We start from the raw sequence: 21440 nt of genomic DNA, 5'->3' as shown, positions 1-21440 counted from the left end.
ACGGCAGGTTGGAGCTGGAGCTGGGACCCCGGGAGAGAGAGAGAGAGAGAACAGCAACGGCACGCCCCCAATGACCCTAGACAGACATGACGAGCCGACAGCGATGCAGCGGCAGCGAAGGCGGCGAGGAGGGCCCGCTGTGCAGAGAGCTCCGCCGGGCGGCCGCAGAGACATCTGAGCCCTGGCCTCGACACCTCGACACCAAACCTCGACACCGACTCGACACCTCGTGTCGACACCCCACGCCAACTCGACCAACTCGACACCCCTCGACTAGAGCTGTTTAACGTTGGGAGCTGAACAGTGTTGCTAGTGTTAACAGTAACAACAGAACAACAGTTGGGCTCCCCAACAACAGTAGCTAACGTTAGGCCGGCTGAACAACAATAAGGAAGGCCTGGCAGTGACCCACGACGATCTCAGCGTCCAGTGCGGGTAATACCCGAAAATACCCGGAAAACCCCAGGTTATTTTCGGGTTTTACCCGGGGGTTTTGCCATTTTCTGCTTGCTGGCCGCGAACAACGGTAACAACAATAACAAACAGTAACAGCATGGGCTGTGGTGAACACTTGAACAACGTTCAGGATTTCAGCCAACACTAGCGCAACTGTTAGGCCCAAAGTTATAGTTAATGTTAAACAGGCCTACGCCTCGACACCCCTCGACACCCCTCGACACCCCTCGACACCCCTCGTGCCTCGACACCAGACCCCAGTCCCCAGGTGCTCGACTCTAGTCTCTACGACTGTGTCTCAAGCTCAAGGTCCCACGCGCCTCGATAGTAGTAGTAGCTGCGAAACACTTCCTATCAGAACGTACCTGACGATACGTCTCGCAGAACCGGAGAACGAAAATACTGAGTCTGACACGGCACAACCACACGCTTTCTCCACACAAGCACACAAGGCAATACCGCAGGGCTACCGCCCCGTCAGCGTCACCGGCATGCAGGCACTTGCAGCTCATTCCGCAGCGCCCTCTGCCGCTCCTCCAGCCGCGCGAGGAGCGAGAGGGAGCCTGCGTGCTCCGGCTGGCAGGCGAGCACGCGCCTCAGCGCCGCCTCGCCTTCGTCGTGCCTGCAAGAGAGGGGAGGGCGACGCGGAGGGTGAGGGCGACGGTGCGGTGGCCCGCCTCCCCTCGGCGCCCGCCCGCCTGCCGCCGCCGATGGCGAGCAGAGCTGTGTGGTAGCGGGCGCGCCAATGGCCCTCGCTCTCGCGCAGGACCTCCTCAAAGGCGGCCAGCGCCTCGCGTGTGCGGCCGCTCTTTTGGTAGCACACCCCCAGCAGGAAGGCCATTTCGAGCGGCGCCTACGAAGCGCTGCCAGATTAGAGCCGGCACTGGGAGAGGCCGGACAGGCTCGCAACTCTTCTCCTCGGAGGAGCAGCCCGCGTCTCCACCGCGCGCCCTGCACCACCGCGCCGCCTCGCCGCCCGTGACTCCGCGCGGCACGCCGAGCGCGTCGACGATGGTTTGCTCCGCGTCCAGCGGGCTGCCCAGCCGGAGGAGGGTCATCGCCAAAACCCTCGCCAGGTGGGTCCGCTGCTGCGCCGCCTCAACAGAGAAGTCACTGGCGAGAGAGTGCTCGGCCCCGTCGAGCGCCGCCACGAGCTGCAGCCGCGCCGCCTCCAGCTCACTCGGCGAATAGGCGCGCACGTCCTCAGCAGTTGGCACTCTGGCGACGGAACAAACCGACAGACGCGCAAGGCGCGAGATGGGAGGACGCGACGGGCTGCGGCGGGCGACGGAAGCCAGTCCTGTCCCGATGAGACGCCGCGAAAGTGCCGCTGCGTCCCTCATAGGGCGTTAGTGTCAGGAGACGGAACACGGAGGAGCTGTATAGGTCACTAGAGACCCACACCATCGCTACATCACCACAACCACCAAGTCGGATACAAGTCGATGACAATGTGCGCGGCAGGAGAAACCCAACAGCATGACAATGTGCGCGGCAGGACAAACCAAACATGAGACACGGTTACACAAGGACGGTCAGGCTACGGTCAGGAAGTAGGTTTGAGTTCACACTCTCCAACACTCCCCCATTGTCTCCGCAGTCTTCATGAATGAGGATGCGGCAGACAACAACAGCAGAGTGTGAATGTGTCTGAGCGTAGGTATGCCGGTTACCCGCCGGCGTCTCGCGGGGCTGGCTAAGCGTCCAACCTTGCGTCTTCGCGAAGGATGGTCTTGCTTGTTGGCAAGACTTGCGCGCTAAGATGATCCAGTGAAGGGGTCAAAGCGCGGCCGAGTGGGCGGAGAGAGAGAAAGGGGAGATAATGAACAGGAGCTCGTTGTGGAGCTCGGTCATGGCGCGCCGCGAGCTGCAATCCGGGCTGAGCGTCGCGGGGCGGCGGCTTGAGCGGGCGCGGCGGGAGCGGCGGGCGCGGGAGCGGCAGCGGGGGCGCCCCGTTGCTGCGCGGCGACTGGGCCGTTGGGACGCCTCGCCGCGTTGACGTTGATGAGCGCATCAGACGAGGAAGAGACAGCAATGAGGTAGAGTGGCATTGCCACGTCGAACAGATGCCCAACACTCCCCCACGACGTGGTAATCGCCACACAAGGCAGAGAGGGCGTGTTGATCGTCGCGTGTTCATCGCGTACAGCTCCGGTCGTGTCGAGCGGCGACGTCGGAAGTAGCGGCGGCGAAAGGCAGGGTCCACATTCGGTGCGAGATCTTTGCTGTAACTGCCGTTGCAGCAGCCCGAGAGCTGGTAGCGGAGGCAGCAGCTGCGATGGTGGTCCGTAGGCGAGGAGAACGGACCGGTAAGGAGAAGCAAGAGGGGATACTCGTGTCCACACAGCCGCAGTGCTGGCGGAGATGCGCTCTGTCGCAGAAGATCCGCAAGCACACAAGTTGATGTTGCGGTTGTTCTCATTCTGCTCAGCCTCCGAGCCAAGCAGTTGGCGGCCGCTGTGCCACCGTGCGCCGAGCCTCTGTGCCCAGCCAATCACCACGGCTCGCGCAGGTGCCCATGGTGCCAGCCAACGTATCGAGCGTAAGCCGGAAATGCTGTGCGGCAACACATCTCGCTTGTGTGCCGCACCAGCTCTCATGTCGGCCTCAGTGCCGCACTGCTCACTCCGTGCACTCACCGGTCGGTACCATGTCAGGAGACGGAACACGGAGGAGCTGTATAGGTCACTAGAGACCCACACCATCGCTACATCACCACAACCACCAAGTCGGATACAAGTCGATGACAATGTGCGCGGCAGGAGAAACCCAACAGCATGACAATGTGCGCGGCAGGACAAACCAAACATGAGACACGGTTACACAAGGACGGTCAGGCTACGGTCAGGAAGTAGGTTTGAGTTCAGACTCTCCAACAGTTAGACTGTCTTTAGCCGCACCGTCGGCGCAGACCGCAAAAGAAAATCTCACTCGGGCTGAAAGTGGGTGAAAGAAATCCCTTTCGGTACAAAAGAAATCGACGGCCCCATCTGGCCGAGGATGAGGCTTCGCTGCTTTCTGCTGCCGCTCCTCGCCGCGCTCGCCGCCGGCAAGGCCAGCAGCGAAAGTGGGCAATGCCCGCAGTTCATGTATCCACTGCTCCGCCACGCCATGTCGTCGGCGAGGCGCGGCGCAGTTCTCGACGTGGGTGCCAACGGCTGCGAGGTGATGGCTGCGCTCAAGGACGGCTGGCGCGTCGTGGGGGTGGCGTGCCTCGAAGCCGCATACAACGAGCTGCGAAGCACTGCAGTCGGGGAGCACCCGAACGCGACTCTGCTGCACGTGTGCGCGAGCAGCGGCGCCATCCGCAGCGCGCCATCGCGATACACTGCGGTGATGAGCAATGGGTCCGTGGTGCGGCTGCAGCTCGCCGATCCAGGCGACGGCTACCTGCTGTGGCAGGCCAACACCGTGGCACCCCTGTTACCTCTCGACGAGCTTATCCCCACGGAGGAGCGCGTCGCCGTCATAAAGGTCGACGTGGCTGGCGCGCAGTTCCAGTACGAGGTGCTGCTCGGGCTGCTGCAGACCATCGGCCGGGACCGACCGGTCATCGGGTACGAGGAGGTTGGCACGCACGCGCACGCACGCACGCACGCACGCACGCACGCACGCACGCACGCACACCGAGAGACAAACAGCTCACCAAAAGCGGCTTGTGTTTTGAACGCTGTGGGGCTCCTGCTTCCCGTTAGGTTGGCGTCCGCCTCGAGAAGCATGGCGACCCGAGCCACTACCTGAAGCAGCTCGGCTACGCCTGCCACCCGCACGGCGAGAACAAACACCAGCGGGTCTGCTTACACGCGGAGTCTACGTCCAGATCGCCCTAGAGTCGCCCTAGAGCCTAGTGAATCACTACCCGGTACTAGTGTTCCGTGTGAGTCAGGAGAGAGAGACTACTAGTTCGCCCTACGTGCACGACGAGTTCTTCAGGGGACAGGGGCAAGTAGGGTATAAAGTATCCGTACGCAACGAATGGCTGGCTATACTGCCGTAACATTAGCGGATTAGGAAGTCAGCGCCATACTTGTTACTTTTACGTTTTACCTGTGTGCTGTGAACATGTGTTCATGTGACAAGCGCGCCGCGACAAGGTGGACTCACACACTGAGTCACTGACACTGTGCTACAGTCTGTTGCGGGCATTAAGAGACCTTACCATTAAGAAACCACGCCGAGCGATTTCCGCAAAAATCTAAGAAACCACGGCGCGCCGCAGGCGCGGCCCCAAGAAAGGGCCCACACACGAGTGTAAATAAATAAATAAAAACGGACACCTCTACTAGGAGATGGGTAAAAAGGAACAGGTCCCCGCCCTGCGGTCTTTGTGCAGGGTTCTTTGTGGGTGTGGTCGGCGACTAGCCGGGGTCGTCCTCCCGATGGGGGACTAGCACTAGCCGTCTTCCACATGGCCCCTCGGGTCCCTGCTGCTCCTAATCTCGTCGTACATCCTCCTGCTGATCTCCGCAACATCCTGCTCCCTCCCTCGTCTCGCCCTGCGCGTCTGCTCTGCCTCACCGTCTTCTGCCCTGCGTCGTCTGGTGACGGGTCCTCCATAGTCGGGGTAAGTGTGGTTCTTGCCCAAAAATGCGTGTGGTTTTTGCCCATGCATTGCGTTTTTTGCATTTTTTGCATTCGCATGCATTCACCTGCATTACAACTGCATTACAACTGCGTTCGCTGATTGCATTTCGTTGCATTATGCATTATTTGCATTCGTTGCATTTTGCGCGTGATTGCATTTCGTCGCATTATGCAATATTTGCATTTTCTGCATTTTGCGCGTGATTGCATTTCGTTGCATTATATGTTGCATTATGTGTATTCGGGGCATGACTGCATATCTTTTGCAATTTATGAGGGCAAGAACCTTAGGCAAGTGCACCACCCAGACTCCTCCCCCCTCCCCTCAAGTACCCCCCAGACTCCTCCCCCCACCCCTTCCCTCTCCCCTCCCTCCTACTCCTTCTGCATCTCCTCCTCCACTCCTCCTGCCTCGGGGAATGGGGAATGACTGCATATCTTTTGCAATTTGAGGGCAAGAACCTTAGGCAAGTGCACCCAGACTCCTCCCCCTCCCCTCCCCTCCCCCCTCCCCTCAAGTACCCCCCAGACTCCTCGTACCGTGTTTGTTATGACCCCCCCCACCCAATGAACACACCAGTGAGGGAGGGCGAGACGATCGAGGGAGAGGGAGAGCTCGCCCTCCATGCGGCGCACCATTGGGGGCGCTGCGGACTATTAGGCCTCGTCGCACATCGCGCGCATTCTGGATTGTCTTATTTATCTGAGGTTAAAATATCCATTTGAAAATGCTTGCCACATCTCGGGGATGGCGACGCCAATTCAGCCATCCTGAGATGCAGCGCCCTCCGGCCAGCATCTCAGGATGTAATGGCTCAATCAGGGATGTCGTGGACATCTTTGGTTGCCTCGAGCATCCCAAGATGCACGAAGCAATTCAAGATGCATGAAGCAATTCAGGATGCGCGCGCATCCTGAATTGCTTCATGCATCTTGGGATGCTCGAGGCAATCTCAATTAAAATGGAGATCGTATCGGGCAATTTGAGATGCCGGAGCATTTCAAATTGCGGGTTCCCCGCCCCTGACGAACTACGATACTGGAGGTACACACGCACCGCTTTCGCTCGCCGGCAAACCTTCATTTGCCTTCGGCACGCGCCGCATCACGCTCGCCCGGCCGACTTCCCAACTTTGGACTCGGGCTCGAGCTTGCAACGACAGGCCGTCTCAGATCCGAGCCAGAGTACGGCATGGCTGTGCTCGCGGGCAGCTCAAAAGTCAGGCGGAAAGACAGACACCCGGCCGCCGACAGCTCTCCGGCACCAGCGTTGCCCGCTCCGCAGCTGTGGCAGTTGAGGACGCTCTCGGTCAAGACGCGTGACTGTGCGCTCGTCGCGCTCGCCGTGCAGGCGTCCTTCCAGATCGTGTCCATGGCGGCGGCGCGGCGGCCGCACCAGCCTCGATTCCTGGCCTCTGCCGCCGTCGTTAGCGCCGAGGCGCTCAAGATCGGCGTGAGCGTGGCGATCCTGCTGCGCGAGCAGGTGCGCGGTGGCGAGGCGGCGCTGTCAGTCCTTTGGAGGCAGGTCGTGGTTGACTGGCGCGGCACTCTCGCCCTCTTCCCTCCGGCGCTCATCTACCTCGTGCAAAACAACCTGCTCTACCTCGCGGCCGCGCACCTCGACGCCGCGGCGTACCAGGTGCTGTGAAGACGCACACTGGGGCGGCGCGAGGGGTTGCAGCACACCCCACAACGGGGACCGGGACCAGGACCGGGGCCCCGCACACACGACCGCAGACACACGACCGCAGACGACCCGAGGCCGCCGGCAGGTGCTGTACCAGCTCAAGCTGCTCACCGCCGCCCTCTTCTCCGTGCTCCTGCTCGGCCGCCGCCTCTCTCCCCGCCGGTGGGGCGCACTGCTCGTCCTGTTCGTCGGGGCACTCCCCAGATGCAGTGCACACGGACCCGTGCCCTGTCCACACCTCGAGAGCACGCATGCCGCTGCGGTGCTCCGCTGTATTCTCTCCCCTGCATCCCCGCCCTCACTCGGGTGTGTCCATGGCGCAGGTAGCGCTCGTCACAAGTGCGCAGCACGCGCCACCCCAACCCGCGCCCGCCGCAGCGCCGGCGCCGCCCTCCCGCCTCCCGTCATGGGCCGCCCTCTCCGCTTTGCTGCCATTACGCCGCCGCACCCCCCCCGCCGCCGCCGCCTCGGCCTCCGCCGCCTCCGCCTCCGCCTCCGCCCGGTCTCCCCACCTCGGGGTGGTTGCTGTCATCTCTGCAGCCGTGCTGAGCGGGCTGGCGGGCGCTGTGGAGCGAGGCCTCGCCGCCCTTCGTTGTCTGTGCTCACGCCTTGTTTCGTTCACAGGCGGGCGTCTGGACCGAGGCGCGGGTCAAGCGCACCGCCCATGTCAGCGTGGCGGTGCGCAGCGCTCCTCCTCGGCCTCTCTGTGCCTGTGCACACACACACCTCTGCCTCTACCTCTACCTCTCTTCTCAGGTGCGCAACGTCCAGCTCGGTCTCGCCTCCCTCGCCGCCGGGGCTTGCTCCGTCTGCTGGCTCGACGCCGAGGCGGTGCGGCAGCGTGGCCTCTTCGCCGGCTTCACCCCTCTCGTGTGGCTCGTGGTGCTGCAGGTCGCCGCGGGCGGCTTGATCATCGGCGTCGTGCACAAGCACGCGGACAACATCGCCAAGGGTTTCGCGACATCGCTCTCCATCCTCCTCTCCTCGGCCCTCTCCGCGCTGCTGCCCTCGCTCCGATTCTCGCCCAGCCCGCGCTTCTTGCTCGGCGCCGTGCTGGTGGTCGCCGCGACCGCGGTGTACTGCCTCAGCACCGACGCGCCCTCCGGCGAGCGGCAGCGGAGAGAACGATGATAGTCTCGTCCCGCTTGATTTATGAGAGAGTCTCCTGCTCTTACTGCTTACTCTCTCCAGGTACTTTGGAGAAAAATGTAACGACGAAAGAAAACGGTCAAACTGAGCCCTGGTGTCGAGGTGTCGAGGCCCGGTGTCGAGGGTGTCGAGCTGCTCCGAGCAGGCTGCTGTGTTCTAGGGGTAGAGGTGTCGAGGCCTGTCGAGGCCTGTCGTGCTGTCGAGGCCTGTCGAGGCCTGTCGAGGCCTGTCGAGGGGCCTGTCGAGGCCTGTCGAGGCCTGTCGATGGACGATGCTGATACCATGCTGCTTGCCGGTGTCGAGGGGTGTCGAGAGGTGTCGAGGGGTGTCGAGGGTGTCGAGGGTGTCGAGCGGGTGTCGAGCGGGTGTCGAGAGTTGCGTGGTGGCGCAAGGTGTCGAGCGGTGTCGAGCGCGTCCGTGTGGCTATAGCGCGGGGCTATACTCAATAGGAATAGCAGAACTGCTGTAACCAATGATGAATGAAACCATCCTCGCCTCTCCCCTAGCTCTCCCCACAGCACACTGCTCCACACAGTGTACAGGTTTATAGAACACATGACCGATGAGGCTCCGAGAGGGGACAGGTTGGAACGCGCAGGCTGCGCGCAGGCTTTTTGTGGGGGCCTGGTGGGGGCCTGGCTAGGGATCCAGCCTGTTGTTCGCAGCGATCTGCATGGCAGCAAAGCTGCCACCAGCGGGGGCAGCCGCGGCAGCCGCGGCAGCGGCACCCCCCCGCGCCGCCGCCGCCATCGCCGCCAGCGCTGCTTCGTGCTTCGTTGGACGCCGACGAGCGGCCCTTGAAGGGGGTGCACGTAGATGACCCGAAGGCCATGTTCCTGTTGCGCTGGTACCAGGAGGTTGATGCAAACGGTACCGTCTTCAAGGATAAAAACGGTACAGAGATGTACCAGAACAGAGGCTGCAAGGGCTACTATCTGCCATTGGACAATGGCAGCTATGCATATTAGTGAGTGGGGAGGGAGAGGAGAGAGCTAGAGAGGGAGGGAGGGGAGGGGGGGGAGGGGGGGTATAAAGTTTTGCAGTCAGATAAGCAAGAAGAGAGCCGCTGGCAGGCCGCCGGCTGGATATGAGCGGTGTCAAGCGGTGTCGAGTGGTTCGAGCTGTGTCGAGCGGTGTCGAGCGGTGTCGAGCGGTGTCGAGGGGTGTCGAGGGGTGTCGAGGGGTGTCGAGGTGTCGAGTTTGGCACCTTGACACCGGCGAGCATGGCAACAGCCTAGATGGTGTCGAGGGGTGTCGAGGGGTGTCGAGGGGTGTCGAGGGGGTGTCGAGGGTGTCAAGTTGGCCTGGAGTTGGCAGGGGGTGTCGAGGTGTCGAGTTGGTGTCGAGGTTTGGTGTCGAGGTGTCGAGGCCAGGGCTCAGCGGTCAAACAGAGAGAGCAAGCAATAACTCCTAAAACTCTGAGAGAGCTCTGTTCACCTCTGAGTACTGAGAGACACCGACGAGCGACGCGTCCGACCACAGGTCCCAGCAGCAGCACCCAGGGCCAGGCTAGCCCCAGGGCCCAGGGTGCCACAAGTTTACACACGTGCGTCAATCCAACTTTAATTTCGCATGTGGCACTCACGGCACATGGGCCATGTTGTCTCTCTCTCTCTCGCCATGTTTAATCGCTCATGACATGCAACTTGCAAGATCCCCCCCGCCGCCGCCGCTCCATCGCCTCCGCCACCCTCGCCGCCACCCACATTGCCAGGACGAAGCCGCGCGGCGCCCGTCCCTTTGTAACGCTTCACGCGCGTCGCTGAGGCGTGCTGTGAAGGGCTCGCGTGATCGCGAGCATCGCACAACATCGCCATTTATCGCATTTTATCGCCAAATATCGCGCGGTATCGCGGTTGCGATATTGTGAAAATTCCCTCTAGAGCAGGGGTGGTCCCTGTTTGGTGTGCCAGTCGAGAGAGCTCGCAGATTGCGTAGCCCCGGTTGTCAGCACACCTCGTCCACCGCTCTGGCCATCCCCTCTGGCCATCCCCTCTGCGTGTACTGCGCTCTGGCGGGGAGGGGGGGGGGGCGAGAGAGAGAGAGAGAGAGAGAGAGAGAGAGAGAGAGAGAGAGAGAGAGAGAGAGAGAGAGAGAGAGAGAGAGAGAGAGAGAGAGAGAGAGAGAGAGAGAGAGAGAGAGAGAGAGAGAGAGAGAGAGAGAGAGAGAGAGAGAGAGAGAGAGGCGCGAGAAACAGGGTCGAGCGCGGCAGCCCGCCGTGGCCCGCGCGGAACATACTTTTGTGGTTCAGTCCCCGCCTCTTGCGGCGTTGCGGGTTGGAGCACACTTTTTTGGAGTCCAGTTTGTGTTTTTGCCGGTATCTAGATATTCGACACGCGACACGGGCGTAGTGTACGATTTAGTGTACCAAAAGCGTTCGTGGCCTCTCGCCAAAATGCCCCCTGCGCGACGTCCGATTGCGCGCGCGAACCCGCCACAGAGAGCGCGCGAAGATGGGAAATTAACTTTTTCGCGAAGTCTCGGACTTGCGCAATCATTCACACGATATACTATTCCTCAGATATGGGGGTTTCATGGGGCACACAGTGCACGCCTCTTCCAAGCTTTAAGTTGCAGTGACGAGGCCCGCCGCGCCAGTTGCTGTGACAGTGGCAAGCTGGCGAGGCCTGAAGCCCATGGTGGCCGTTGGGACACCGAGCTCCTCCAGCCGCGCCTCGTAGGTACGAATCACGTCGTTGTGCGCCTTGGTTACCCGCGCGAGCTCGTACTGCAGCTCCTTGATGGTGCCGTTTTTACCGGCGAGCACCTGTTGGGCCGTGGCGGAGGGTCAAGTCAGGCGCATGCTTAACGGGGCCTGGCGACAGCCTTCGCGCTGGATATGTGCGCGTTTGTTGGGCATCTAGGGCCACGCACATCGTCGAGCCGCTTCGAGACTGAGCCGAGCACAGCGGGGTCCAGGTTGGCCGCCGAGAGTACCTCGGAGAGCTGAGCGTCCTTTTGCTCGAGCGTCTCGTTCACCGTGGCCAGCTTGCGCTCGAGAAGGATGTTCTTGAAGCCCGACTTTTGCTGCACGTCGTAGATGGTCGCCTCGAACTTGTCGTAAAGCGCGTCCCGCTCCTTCTCCACGTGAGAGTGCCGCTGTCCGAGCACCTTCGGGCGAGGAGGGGCCGTCGGCCGCTAGTCTAGAAGGGCTGCCCGTGCGTCCCGGCGGCGCCTCGTGCTCCCATTTGAGGTCGCGCAGCTGGCCCTCGAGTGTGTGGACCCGCGCCTTTGCAGTCTGCAAGCTGACCTTGTCCTTTGAGTAGTTTGCGAGCTCCTTCCGGAGGCCCTCCACCTGTGTCGGGTGGCGAGGCACAGCTGAGAGATCGGGGGCCTCGCCGCAGCAGCGCGCCCCTGCGCCGTGCGCCTCCTTGAGCGCGCGTGAGAGTGGCTCGGAGAGCTTCTTGTTCTCCTGCGCAATCTCGTACATCAGCTTCTCATTTGCCACCTGCGCACACGACGCACGGCCAACGGTGCTGAGGAGCTCAATCGCCACCACACCCCGGACTGGCGGAGGGTGCCTCGCGCTTCTTCATCTCTGACGCCTCCTCCTTGAGCGAACGGATCAGGTCGAGGTTGTTGTGCGTGATGTCGTTGTAGTAGTTCTTGATCTCGCCGAAGGCCTTCTCGTGCTTCTTCATGAGCTCATTGATGTGGTTGTTCTTGCGCTCCTCGATCTCGAGGATCTCCACCTTGCGCCGCAGCTCGAGGTCGTCTCGCAGTAACTTCATCTTCTTTTCGTACCTGGAGGGCGGGCATCGCGTTGGACTGAGGAGTGCGAGCTGTGCGTGGTGGGACGATGGAGAGGAGCACTCGTGCACGCGTGCTAGATGGTGACGTGTGATGCTACGGGCGCGCACTTGGAGCTGAGCTCGGTCACCTCGCGCTCGTACTGTTGCCTCAGCTTGGTGATGTTCTTGTCATTCTCGAGCCGCAGCTCGCGGATGGCATCCTCGTGCGCCAGCTCGAGCTCCTTCAGCTCCAGCTTGAGCGAGCGCTTGTCCTAAGTCCACGCGAGAGGCAGGTGGATACCACGGCACTAGGAGGGCGATAGCGAGAGGGCGTACCTTCTTCGACTCGGACTCGTTTGAGTGGTGCTCTCCCAGCTGAAGCTTGAGCGCGAGCTCTCCCGCCTCCTTGAGCTGTGCGACGTTGTTTTGGTGCTCATAGAGCAGGTGCTTGACCTGCGCCAGCGCTGAGTGCACTGAGCGCTTGGCACCGGCGACAGAGAGAGAGAGAGAGAGAGAGAGAGAGAGAGAGAGAGAGAGAGAGAGAGAGAGAGAGAGAGAGAGAGAGAGAGAGAGAGAGAGAGAGAGAGAGAGAGAGAGAGAGAGAGAGAGAGAGAGAGAGAGAGAGAGAGAGAGAGAGAGAGAGAGAGAGAGAGAGAGACTCGGAGGGGTGGAGATGAGGGGATGCGCGCCTTTTGCTTGTAGACCTTGACCTCCACCTGGTGTCGCTCTTCGAGCTCCTCCATCTCCCGTTCCTTGTTGCGTCCCTCCGCCTTCCGGTCCTCGAGCTCCTTCTTGCATATCTCCCAAAAGGTGGCCACCTGCAACCGGTCACTGAGTCACCGATGAGTGTCCGTGAGTGATGGTATGAGAAGATCACACCCCGAGGGCACAGTTCTCTCTCTCTCTCCCTCCCTCCCTCCCTCCCTCCCTCCCTCCCTCCCTCCCTCTCCCTCCCCCCCTCTCTCTCCCTCTCTCTCTGCGCGCGCCTTGTCGCGCTCAAGCTGAAAGTAGTTGCGCTCTTCCCTCTCGTGCTCCAGCTGCGGCGTGCAACGGCAGGCGGCTCAGGGGAGGAGAGGGCACGCAAGACTCCACGCACCCCGGCCTGCACCTCAGTCTGCAGCTGGCGAATGGTCTCCTGCAGCTCAGCGCTTGCGCCCTCGCCCTCGCCGCCGCCGTCACCGCCGCCCGCACCGCCGTCGCCGCCGCTGTCGCCGCCAGACTTGGGCTTGTCGCCCTTCTCCTTGCCCTTCTTCTTGGGGGCTCCTCCCAGCAAGCTCAGCCGCAGGTCGAGTGTGGCGGCTGGTGCGACGCGCTGCTCCGCCAGAGGTCTATCGTCGACCAGCTGCCGCCCAGCATGCACGTACCGCTGCAGGGCCGCGGGAATGCCTGCGGCCAAGGTTGGGCGCAATGTGAGCAATGACGCCCGGTGCGATGGAGGTGCACCCAATCAGCGCACCCTCGCGATCCTCCACGGCAAACCTGACCGCATCGAGGGAAGAGCCCGCGCCGCTGGTCGCCACCTCGACGGCGATCGACCGAGCGTGCGGCAATCTGACGAAGATTTGCATGGCAGACCAAGGCAAGCCCGCGCGTAACGTCAGTCGCTCAAATCAATAGTTTCTTTTCTATCCTTATTTATAGGCACAAATCCGCCTGTAGACACCTCTGAAGTCTGTGGTGCACTGGCACTAGCCATACTTACGCAGGGGATGCGTGCCGCTACAACTGTAGCCACTGTAGCCAGGAGCTTCCCAGCCTCCGGCGTCCACCGGGAGCCTCCCGGACCATTTACAATTTCTCCCTCTTAAGCGATTCCTGAACTCTTTGAAGTTCGAGCTCCAAAAAAGAAAAACTCCGGGGACGCCAAAGTCCCAGCCAGGTGCACAGCCGATCTCGTGCACAGCCGATCTCCGCCGACAAAGCCGGCTGCCGACCGCCATGCGGCTGCTGCAGCTCTCTACTCATGGCGCTCACGCTCTGCAGAGCGCGCTAATCGCCGCGGCGCTCGCCGCATCCATCTCTAGGGCGGCCATCGAGCCGGCCCTTGCCATTGGGCCCAATGACATGAACATCGGCCTGAGTGTCAAGGCGCGGGTCCCTCCCGTTAGCCCTGCTGCCTCCCGGCTCCTCGCTGCACCGCCCACACTCGCCGCGTCAAGCATCGGCCTCCCTCACGACCGCCTCCTCGCCACACACTGCCGCGCCCTCACCACCATGCGTCACTTTTGCCACACCTCACCGCCGCCTCCCTCTGCCGCCGAGGCCTACGAAGAGTGCGACTGCCCGCCAGAGCTGGCGCAAGGCCGGGCGGGCGGGGCGCTGGGCGCGGGGGCCGGCGGCTCTGGCATTGCCCAGAAGTGCGTGCGGGTCAGCGCTCAGGTAGACAACCCCCGGAAGGAGGCTGTCGAGGACGCGGGCGTCTTTGGTGTGGTCACCGAGACGACGACGGGCATGTCGGTCCTCGGCAACGGCCAGGACGGCAAGAACGACGCGGGGCAGTTTGCGATGATCCCCAAGGTGCCTCCTGGCAAGTCGGACGTGGAGTTCGTATTCGTCTCGCAGCAGGCGGACGACTGCGTGCCGAGCAAAAAGAAGGTGGACGGCAAGCTGGTCATAACCACGTGCCCGGTGCAGGGCTCGAGGCCGCTGGTCGGCCTCTCGTTCGACAAGATGAAGGCCATCGCCTACCCGGGCGGAGATCGCTACAAGCTCTACGACGAGTGTGAGCAGAACGAGTTCGCCGAAGGGTGTTGACGCCACAGGTGACCGCACTCTTCCGCACGTGTCGTCGCCCGCCTAGTGTCGCCCAAAGCCGAGAGCGTATAGGAGAGGAGCTCCGGAGCGTGTGGAGAAGCGGATATTCTGCACGCATGCCGGTTCGATCTATACACCATGTGCCGTGTCAACCGGCTCAACCGCCACCCCCCTCGCCCGGAGTGATTCTCTATAACATACATGTAAACGTTCTGCGGTGTGCGGTGTGCGCATCGCTTCGCCGCTCCGTCGATCGCACCCCCCGCGCGCGCGCGCGCGCGCCGCACCCCGCACGCGCGCGTCTTGAGCACACACAAGTCACAAGCGACAAGGCACAAGGCTGCGAGTGCGACCAGTCCGACACACATTCGTACAGCTCACGACACACGATCGATATTTGTCGCACTGCACCACAAGCGGCTAAGGCTAAGTCAGATGGCAGGTATGGAGGCCTTGAAAGCTGCGAGATCAACAGGGGCGGGAGGGGTCGCAACGTGCTGTAGTCCGAGCGCGTCCAGTGCTTCACGGCACTGCCCGGCCGTGAGGCCGCGAGTGCTTGCAACAGAATACATTTGGAATAGAGTCTCGATGTCGCTGTCGCTGAAGAAGTGGCGTGGCGATGCGGGATCCGCCACCGTGTGCAACGCCTGGAGCTCGCCCACCAGGTACGCGCGGGGATCCGCTGGCCTCTCGATGAGAAGTTTCTGCGCGAGCAGCTCCAGGAGAGGAATGATCTTGTGCTGTTCCAGATAGGCGGCGCTTTGCATCGCGGGGTCCTTTTCGGAACGGGCCCGCCGCACATTGGACTCAGCCGTCGGGTTGATCCGCTCCCTCCTGCCCCGCAATTGCGCCTGGATCACCGATGCCTGCATCGCCTGCTCCTCCTGCTGCAAACGTGCAGCCCGCCGCTGGGCGTGACCCCTGGCGCCCGCGCCGAGCACGGCCGAGGCCCTCTCCTTGCTGGCCTCCATTTGCTGTGCCTTATTGCCGCGTGTGTGTACCTGCGGAGGCGTGCGCGGTGTGTGACGAGCCTGCTGACACACACACATTCAGGCGTGTGCGGTGTGTGACGAGAGCCTCTCATTAGGTGCCGGACCGAGGTGACCGAGGTGCTCCCTCGCGTGTGTGGAGACCTGCGCCAGCGCACGATGGGTTGTCGCCCCCGCTCGCCGTAACGTCGACGTCAGAACTTGTGTGTGAAGTCAAGGCGAGGGGACGGGGGGACTCTTCCTCCATCCTCGAGGTACTCCCACGCCTCTCGGGGTTTTATCTGGTGAGTCAACCCGCCTCGGCGAGACTGCGTCAGCTGCCCCCACAGCAGGCTGGAAGTACCTCGCCAGGCGGGGGGTCGTTGTGAAACAGTGCCTCTTGGGAGAGAGACAGAGTTGTGTTGTTGTGTGTTGTTGCTCTTGTGACCCGCGCCTCCCCATTGCAGTCATGGTGATTGTGTGTGTGTGTCTCTCTCGCCATGCTGTCTGTCTCGCTGGCCCCGGACCGCTACGTCACGGCGGCATCTGGTGGGTCGAGATCGGGGGCGCGAAACGTCGAATCCTTCCGTTGAGAACGTGCCAAGTTTCGTGTGCCCGTCGTACCCGAAGTTAAAAAGGCGCACGCCCACGCTCCTCAAATCCGGCGCGCAGACCGTCAGCAGTTTTGCTGACGGTCGACGGCGCATGCGGCCCGTGCAAGGGCAGGCGGTCTCGACGGCCGCGCGTGGTAGCTTGCGGCCGCTCTCCCGACGCCTTCTAGAGTCATGGCAAACCTGCGACCGGTTTACTGGCTGGCTCGTGCTCGTGCAGCTGGGGTTAACCATTGTGGGACTCATGCTGGCCACACTTCTCTTCTTTCATGACAGCGGTGCGGATCATATCGGGGCCGGCTCTCCCGACTGCTTTGCGCGATGGGGCCTTTGGATGTCACCCCCCGCGCTCTTTTGGGGAGGCATCGCCGGTGCGAGCACACCTGCCGCTCCTGCACGGCTCTGCCGAGCTGCACCTCTCCTCTTGCCCCGCGACGCAGCACCGCGAGCTCTAGACCGTCTAGACCGCAGTGGACCTAGCCGCTCGCCCCCGCTCACGCCCCCCCCCCCCCCCCCCTCTCCCACGCAGGGATCTGCACCCTGCATGGCCACCGAAGACAGCACCACGACTCGCTGCTCTCGTCATACGAGCTCAACACGCTGCTTGCTCCCTTCTCGCTCTTCATATTCGTGCTGCTCATCTTCCGCACGCTCTATGCCCCTCATCGCGCCGAATGCGCCTCACGACATCTCCACCGCTGGCACGAGCCGGAGCCGGAGCACGACCTCGTGCAAGCGCTGCGCCTCTCGTGCGTGGAGGGCGCCCTCACCGTGGCGCTCGCGCTGGTGATGCAGGTGCAGGCTTGCGTCTGCATCACCGCCGCTCACGCCGTCTCCACCACGCGCAAGCGGATCTTCCCTGCCGATTCCGAGATTGTCGTGCACGCCGTCGAGGGGGCGACACGCCGGCTCAAGTACGGCTGGCGACAGCACGCCACCTCGGACGGCCGTGTCTTCTTCTCGCATACGAAGTCTGGGCGCGTGCAGTGGGACCCGCCGGCGGAGTTGGACCTCGCCGCGCTGGATACCGTACCCGAGAGCCCAAGAGGCAGGAGTCATGAGTAGGTCAATTACGGTATAGAGAGAGAGAACCGGGGAGAGCGTGGCAGAGGGAGGAGAGCGGAGAGAGAGAGCGACGTGGTGCTCTGAAGTAAACACGCACTGTGCTGTTTGTGTTTGTGCATGACGCTCACCGAGGCCGCGGGCGTCGCCGTGGGCCTGAAGGGGTCTACGAGTCTTCAAGTGTCTAGAGTGACACGACACCCCCTATAGCGCCTATATACGCTAAACGCCGCTACCTTCGCCACCGCAAGCTGCACACTAAGGCCTTTGTCCACGTCTCGAACGACAAGACCCACGACTCTTACGCCGCGCAGACCTTCATCAACAAGACGATTGACTACCTCGAGGAGCAGTATGTTCGGCCGTGTGTGCGCACACGCGCTTGGAACAGACTCCGCCCATATCACCCCGTGCGCCGTGGTGGACACGGTGGGACGAGCGGGGCACAGAGCCATGGGTTGTGGTACTTTACAGACTGAGTAGGGAGACTCGCTCCGGCGACGTCGTGAAAAAGAAACACACTTGTGCTCGGCGACACGCCTCGGCTCGTTCTCGTTGGCTTCATCACCCTCTGCTGATTGGGTGCGAGGACCTCTCCTCAACGTCTGTCGAGGCCTCGCCCTCCAGCTGTCTCTGCACCTCGATGCTGTCTTTCATCGTGAGCTCCGCGTCCGGCCTCGTCGTGCCACGCGTCGCGCGCTCCACCCCTCGTTGCGGTGCGCCCACCGCCGTCACTCAGGGCGAGGTGCATGGCGAGGGGGGCGCCTACGTTGCGGGCCACTGGGTGCCGCTCGAGCTTTGCAAGGAGAAGTTCAACATCGCGGGAGGCTCGAACGAGAAGACGCCGGCGGGCCCGTGCCCCCGGTCTATCACGCGCCACTCGTCAGCCAAGCCGGACGGCAGCTACGATGTTGCCATTATCGGATCCGGGTGCATCGGCGCCGCCGTGGCGCGCGAGCTCTCCAAGACGACGGCCTCTGTCGTGATGCTGGAGGCGGCGGACGACGTGTGCCAGGGAGCGACCAAGGGCAACTCGGGCATCGTTCACGCGGGCTTCGACGACAAGCCCGGCTCGGTGCGCGCCGCGCTGTGCTGGAAGGGGAATCAGCTCTTCCCGCAGCTCGACTCGGAGCTCCACTTTGGCTACCAACTTACCGGCTCGCTGGTGGTCGCGTTTGGCGAGGAGCAGGAGGCGCATCTGCACGAGGCGCGCGGAAGCCTCTCGGCCCAGCACGCCCCCCCTCCCCCCCCCCTCTCCCGTCCTCTCTACTGCAGCACGGCCGTGGTCCACAGCCCCGGCCTCAGCTCTCCACCACGACAAGCGCCATGCCCTGCCCCACAGCTGCTCGCGCGCGGCGCCGAGAACGGCGTCAAGAACCTGCGCATTGTCGGCGAAGAGGAGCTCCGCCGCATGGAGCCCCGCCTCGCTCCCGGCGCCACCGCGGCGCTGCACTCGCCTGACGCGGTGAGACCAGACACCCCTGCTGCTCCGTCACCGCAAACATAGCCTCCCCCCCTCCCTCCCCGCCGCCATCTCCGCCGCCTCCTGCCAACGCTCCGCCGCGCGTGCCAGGGCACACTCATCCCTTACGAGTACACGATCGCGCTGGCGGAGAACGCGGCCGACAACGGCGTTGAGGTGCGCACGCGGCGCGAGGTGCGCGGCATCGCAAAGGACAAGGTTGCCTCCTAACTCGACTCCGGACCGGCTGCCGGAGCCTTCTCGGGACGTCTCTGAACCTTCCTCTAGGCGGCCGGCCTCTTCGACATCCAGATGGAGCACTGGGAGCCAAAGGAGTTCGTCGAGGCGACGGGCGGCGGCCCGCTCTCGGCGCTGCGCAAGGCGCTCTCGGCGGCGGCGCCGGCGCTCGGCCGCTACTTTGGCGGCGAGGACGAGGCGGGCCCGTGGAAGGACTACCCGCAGCTTGTCAAGGGCGAGCAGGCGGTCGACGTCGAGGCGATGAAGGTGGGAGGCTCCGGCTCGCGCCGCGCGATGGGCGGCGTGACTGTCGCGAGGGAGACGGTGCGCGAGACGTAGGTCATGCGCATGACATGTCCAGGACACGGCCATGACAACAGAGCGAGACGTGCCCCGCAGGTGCGCGCCAAGTACGTCGTCAACTGCGCGGGCGGCGCGTCCGACAAGGTCGCTCGGCTGGTCATATAACATAATAATTGTATATTATACTCCAATTCCTATTATTATGTAATAAGGTCGCTCGGCTGGTCGGCGACGAGTCGTTCCAGATCAAGCCGCGGCTGGGCGAGTACGTCCTGCTCAAGAAGTCGCAGGGGGACGCCTGCAACCACATCCTCTTCCCGTGCCCCGGACCGCTCGGCGAGCCTCCCCCCGCCCCCTCTTCTTGCCCTCCCCCTTCCTTCCCCGCTCCCCGCCCCCGCCCCCCGCCCGCTCGACTCCGACTCGCAACCCCTCGACCCGCCCCCCACGCGCGGCGCAGGCAAGGGCATCCTCGTCCAAAAGACGCTCTGGGGCAACCTCATCCTCGGCCCCACCGCGCGCGACGTGGACAAGTGGCCGACCCCCGGCGTCGACCCCGACTCGAAGCAGCAGGTTCTCTCCTCCATCCTCTCCGCCTGCCGCAGCCTCGTGCCCGACTTTGAGACGGACGACGCCTTCCACTCCTTCTCTGGCGCGCGTGCAAAGTCGAGCCGCGGCGACTGGATCATCGAGCGGTGCGCCACCGAGCCCGACCTGATCCACGCGGCCGGCATCGACTCGCCCGGCATTGCCGGCTCTCCCGCGATCGCGCTCGAGGTCGTCCGGCTGCTCGGCGAGGCCGGGCTCGACGCGCCCGCCGACCCAGCCTTCAACCCGAGCCGGGCGGCGGTGGTCGTGCCCAAGCGCGGGGACGAGGGCCTCGTCTACACTCCCGACGACAAGGAGAGCCTCAACGCGCTCGGCGTCTCGGCCGCCGAGAACGTCGTGTGCAAGTGCGAGAAGGTGACCGAGGCGGAGGTGGTCGACGCTTGCCGCCGCTCGCTCCCGATCGACTCGACGCAGGCGATCGGAGAGCGCCAGAGAGAGAGAGAGAGAGAGAGAGTCAGAGAGCGCCGGAGTGCCCACCCGCTGCTCCCGAGATCGCCCGAGATCGCCCGAGGTTGCCCGAGGTTACCCGAGGTTACCCGATCGACTCGATGCAGGCGATCCGCAAGCGGACGCGCGCGGGCATGGGCGGCTGCCAGGGCAAGCCGTGGAACTACGGCTGCGAGTGCCGCGTCGCGCAGATCATCGCGCGCGAGACGGAGGGCCTCCCGGTGGCCGAGGTTGGGCGGCGGCCGTGGTCGGCGACATCGCAGTTCCCGCGCCGCTGGCTGTCGGACGGCGACAAGGAGAACCTCAAGGCGTGGTCGCAGCCGCCGCCCGCGGAGGCGGACGAGACGGCGCGCAAGCTGGAGGAGGCGCTCCCCCTCGAGGTGTCGCCCGTCGAGGCGGCGGAGGCCGAGGCGGAGTAGGCGCCAAGCCGCAAGCAGCGCCCACGCAGCGCCCCCAGCTCCTCGTGGCGGGGGCCCGAGCTCGAGATATGATCCGATCTTCTCGCGCAGTACTCCATGCGGCGCCGGGCAGTGCCCCCGGCTGTCTGCGCGCCCTGGCCGAGCGGCCAGCGTGGGAGCACTAAGCACCGCCGCGATTGCGCATCGCTCGCGCTCGCCATTTTGCGTAAGTATGCGAGTATCGCGTACATCTCCGCGTCTATCGGCTCCCACATGTTCGGCAACTTTCCTCCCCACATTCCCGCCCCAAACGCTATCTCCCCTTCTTCACAGGGTCCGATCTTCACTGGGACACAGCCACCACCCTCGCCTTAAGACTATGGCAGCCGCTGCGCTGGTCGCTCGCGTGGGAGACAGGAGTGTGCCCTGGCCCCGTCGCTCGTTCCTCTATCTGGTCTCTCCCTGACCGTGTAACCCTCTGGCTTGCTCGTTGCTCCTCTTGGTCTTGCCGGCGTGTGCGCCTTGTGCGTGTGTAACGAAAAGCATCCAGCCCGAGCGGCGAGTACTGTACATATCAGATGATGTCTCTGATCCTGATGTCTCTCGGGGCGCTCTCGCGGGGTCTCGCTCTCGGCAGTAACGGCACTCGGGAACTGCTGCTCTCGCTCGCCCTTTTTGAGCTTTGTCTCTAATCGACTAAAATTATGAACAGGCTACGTAGAGGGTGTGGATGCTGGGTTGAACAAAATCGGAGGACGCGACCCACTTCGCCACAGACGGTCCCGCGCCTCGCCGCTAAGACAGTGGCACGCACCGCGCAGCGGCGCGTGCCACTGTCTTTGTCCGGAGTGAATACTCCAACGCGCTCGTCGGTGACGGTGTCCTCCAACCTGCGCCGCGCTCGGCGAACCTCGACAGCGCTTTCGGTGGCATGCAGCTCTTTGCGACAGAAGCCTGGAGAGCAGCTCCTCTGCTGCTCACACAC

The 21440-nt window shown here is 63.1% G+C and overlaps 8 protein-coding genes across 8 annotated transcripts; 4 read left to right on the top strand and 4 right to left on the bottom strand.

The window, feature by feature from the left end:
- Positions 1–781: 781 nt before the first annotated feature.
- EMIHUDRAFT_457641 (hypothetical protein) lies at positions 782–1799 on the bottom strand (the record flags this gene model as incomplete). Its single annotated transcript, XM_005777354.1, has 3 exons — positions 782–1078; positions 1119–1309; positions 1356–1799. The coding sequence occupies 3 exons, from the start codon at positions 1797–1799 to the stop codon at positions 940–942; spliced, it is 774 nt and encodes a 257-aa protein (XP_005777411.1). The 3' UTR covers positions 782–939.
- A 382-nt stretch (positions 1800–2181) lies between these two features.
- On the bottom strand, positions 2182–2905 carry EMIHUDRAFT_367503 (hypothetical protein). The gene has a single exon (XM_005777353.1). It carries the CDS (start codon positions 2505–2507, stop codon positions 2307–2309), a length of 201 nt encoding a protein of 66 aa, XP_005777410.1. The 5' UTR covers positions 2508–2905; the 3' UTR covers positions 2182–2306.
- A 551-nt stretch (positions 2906–3456) lies between these two features.
- Positions 3457–7858, top strand: EMIHUDRAFT_469238 (hypothetical protein; the record flags this gene model as incomplete). Its single annotated transcript, XM_005777352.1, has 6 exons — positions 3457–4023; positions 4152–4247; positions 6326–6679; positions 6813–6989; positions 7352–7405; positions 7484–7858. 6 exons carry the CDS (start codon positions 3457–3459, stop codon positions 7856–7858), a joined length of 1623 nt encoding a protein of 540 aa, XP_005777409.1.
- Positions 7859–10442: 2584 nt separating this feature from the next.
- On the bottom strand, positions 10443–12428 carry EMIHUDRAFT_73993 (hypothetical protein; the record flags this gene model as incomplete). Its single annotated transcript, XM_005777351.1, has 7 exons — positions 10443–10643; positions 10751–10987; positions 11127–11352; positions 11420–11620; positions 11737–11879; positions 11944–12060; positions 12267–12428. Coding segments are annotated over 7 exons (1287 nt in total), but the record flags the coding sequence as incomplete, so codon positions are not given.
- Positions 12429–13489: 1061 nt separating this feature from the next.
- Positions 13490–14574, top strand: EMIHUDRAFT_443737 (hypothetical protein). The gene is made up of 2 exons (XM_005777350.1): positions 13490–13695; positions 13870–14574. The coding sequence occupies exons 1-2, from the start codon at positions 13546–13548 to the stop codon at positions 14359–14361; spliced, it is 642 nt and encodes a 213-aa protein (XP_005777407.1). The 5' UTR covers positions 13490–13545; the 3' UTR covers positions 14362–14574.
- Positions 14575–14792: 218 nt separating this feature from the next.
- EMIHUDRAFT_238061 (hypothetical protein) lies at positions 14793–15332 on the bottom strand (the record flags this gene model as incomplete). Its single annotated transcript, XM_005777349.1, has 1 exon — positions 14793–15332. One exon carries the CDS (start codon positions 15330–15332, stop codon positions 14793–14795), a length of 540 nt encoding a protein of 179 aa, XP_005777406.1.
- Positions 15333–17645: 2313 nt separating this feature from the next.
- Positions 17646–20476, top strand: EMIHUDRAFT_238059 (hypothetical protein; the record flags this gene model as incomplete). The annotated part of the gene is made up of 8 exons (XM_005777348.1): positions 17646–18167; positions 18345–18467; positions 18576–18683; positions 18753–19025; positions 19101–19148; positions 19217–19273; positions 19467–19979; positions 20165–20476. 8 exons carry the CDS (start codon positions 17646–17648, stop codon positions 20474–20476), a joined length of 1956 nt encoding a protein of 651 aa, XP_005777405.1.
- A 96-nt stretch (positions 20477–20572) lies between these two features.
- On the top strand, positions 20573–21147 carry EMIHUDRAFT_238058 (hypothetical protein; the record flags this gene model as incomplete). The annotated part of the gene is made up of 3 exons (XM_005777347.1): positions 20573–20693; positions 20789–20874; positions 21034–21147. The coding sequence occupies 3 exons, from the start codon at positions 20573–20575 to the stop codon at positions 21145–21147; spliced, it is 321 nt and encodes a 106-aa protein (XP_005777404.1).
- Between the last annotated feature and the right edge of the window lie 293 nt (positions 21148–21440).

Source organism: Emiliania huxleyi (genome assembly GCF_000372725.1).
Source record: "Emiliania huxleyi CCMP1516 unplaced genomic scaffold EMIHUscaffold_261, whole genome shotgun sequence".
NCBI lineage: Eukaryota > Haptophyta > Isochrysidales > Noelaerhabdaceae > Emiliania > Emiliania huxleyi.
The sequence above is the reverse complement of the archived record's forward strand: the minus strand, read 5'-3'. Positions and strand labels throughout refer to the sequence as shown.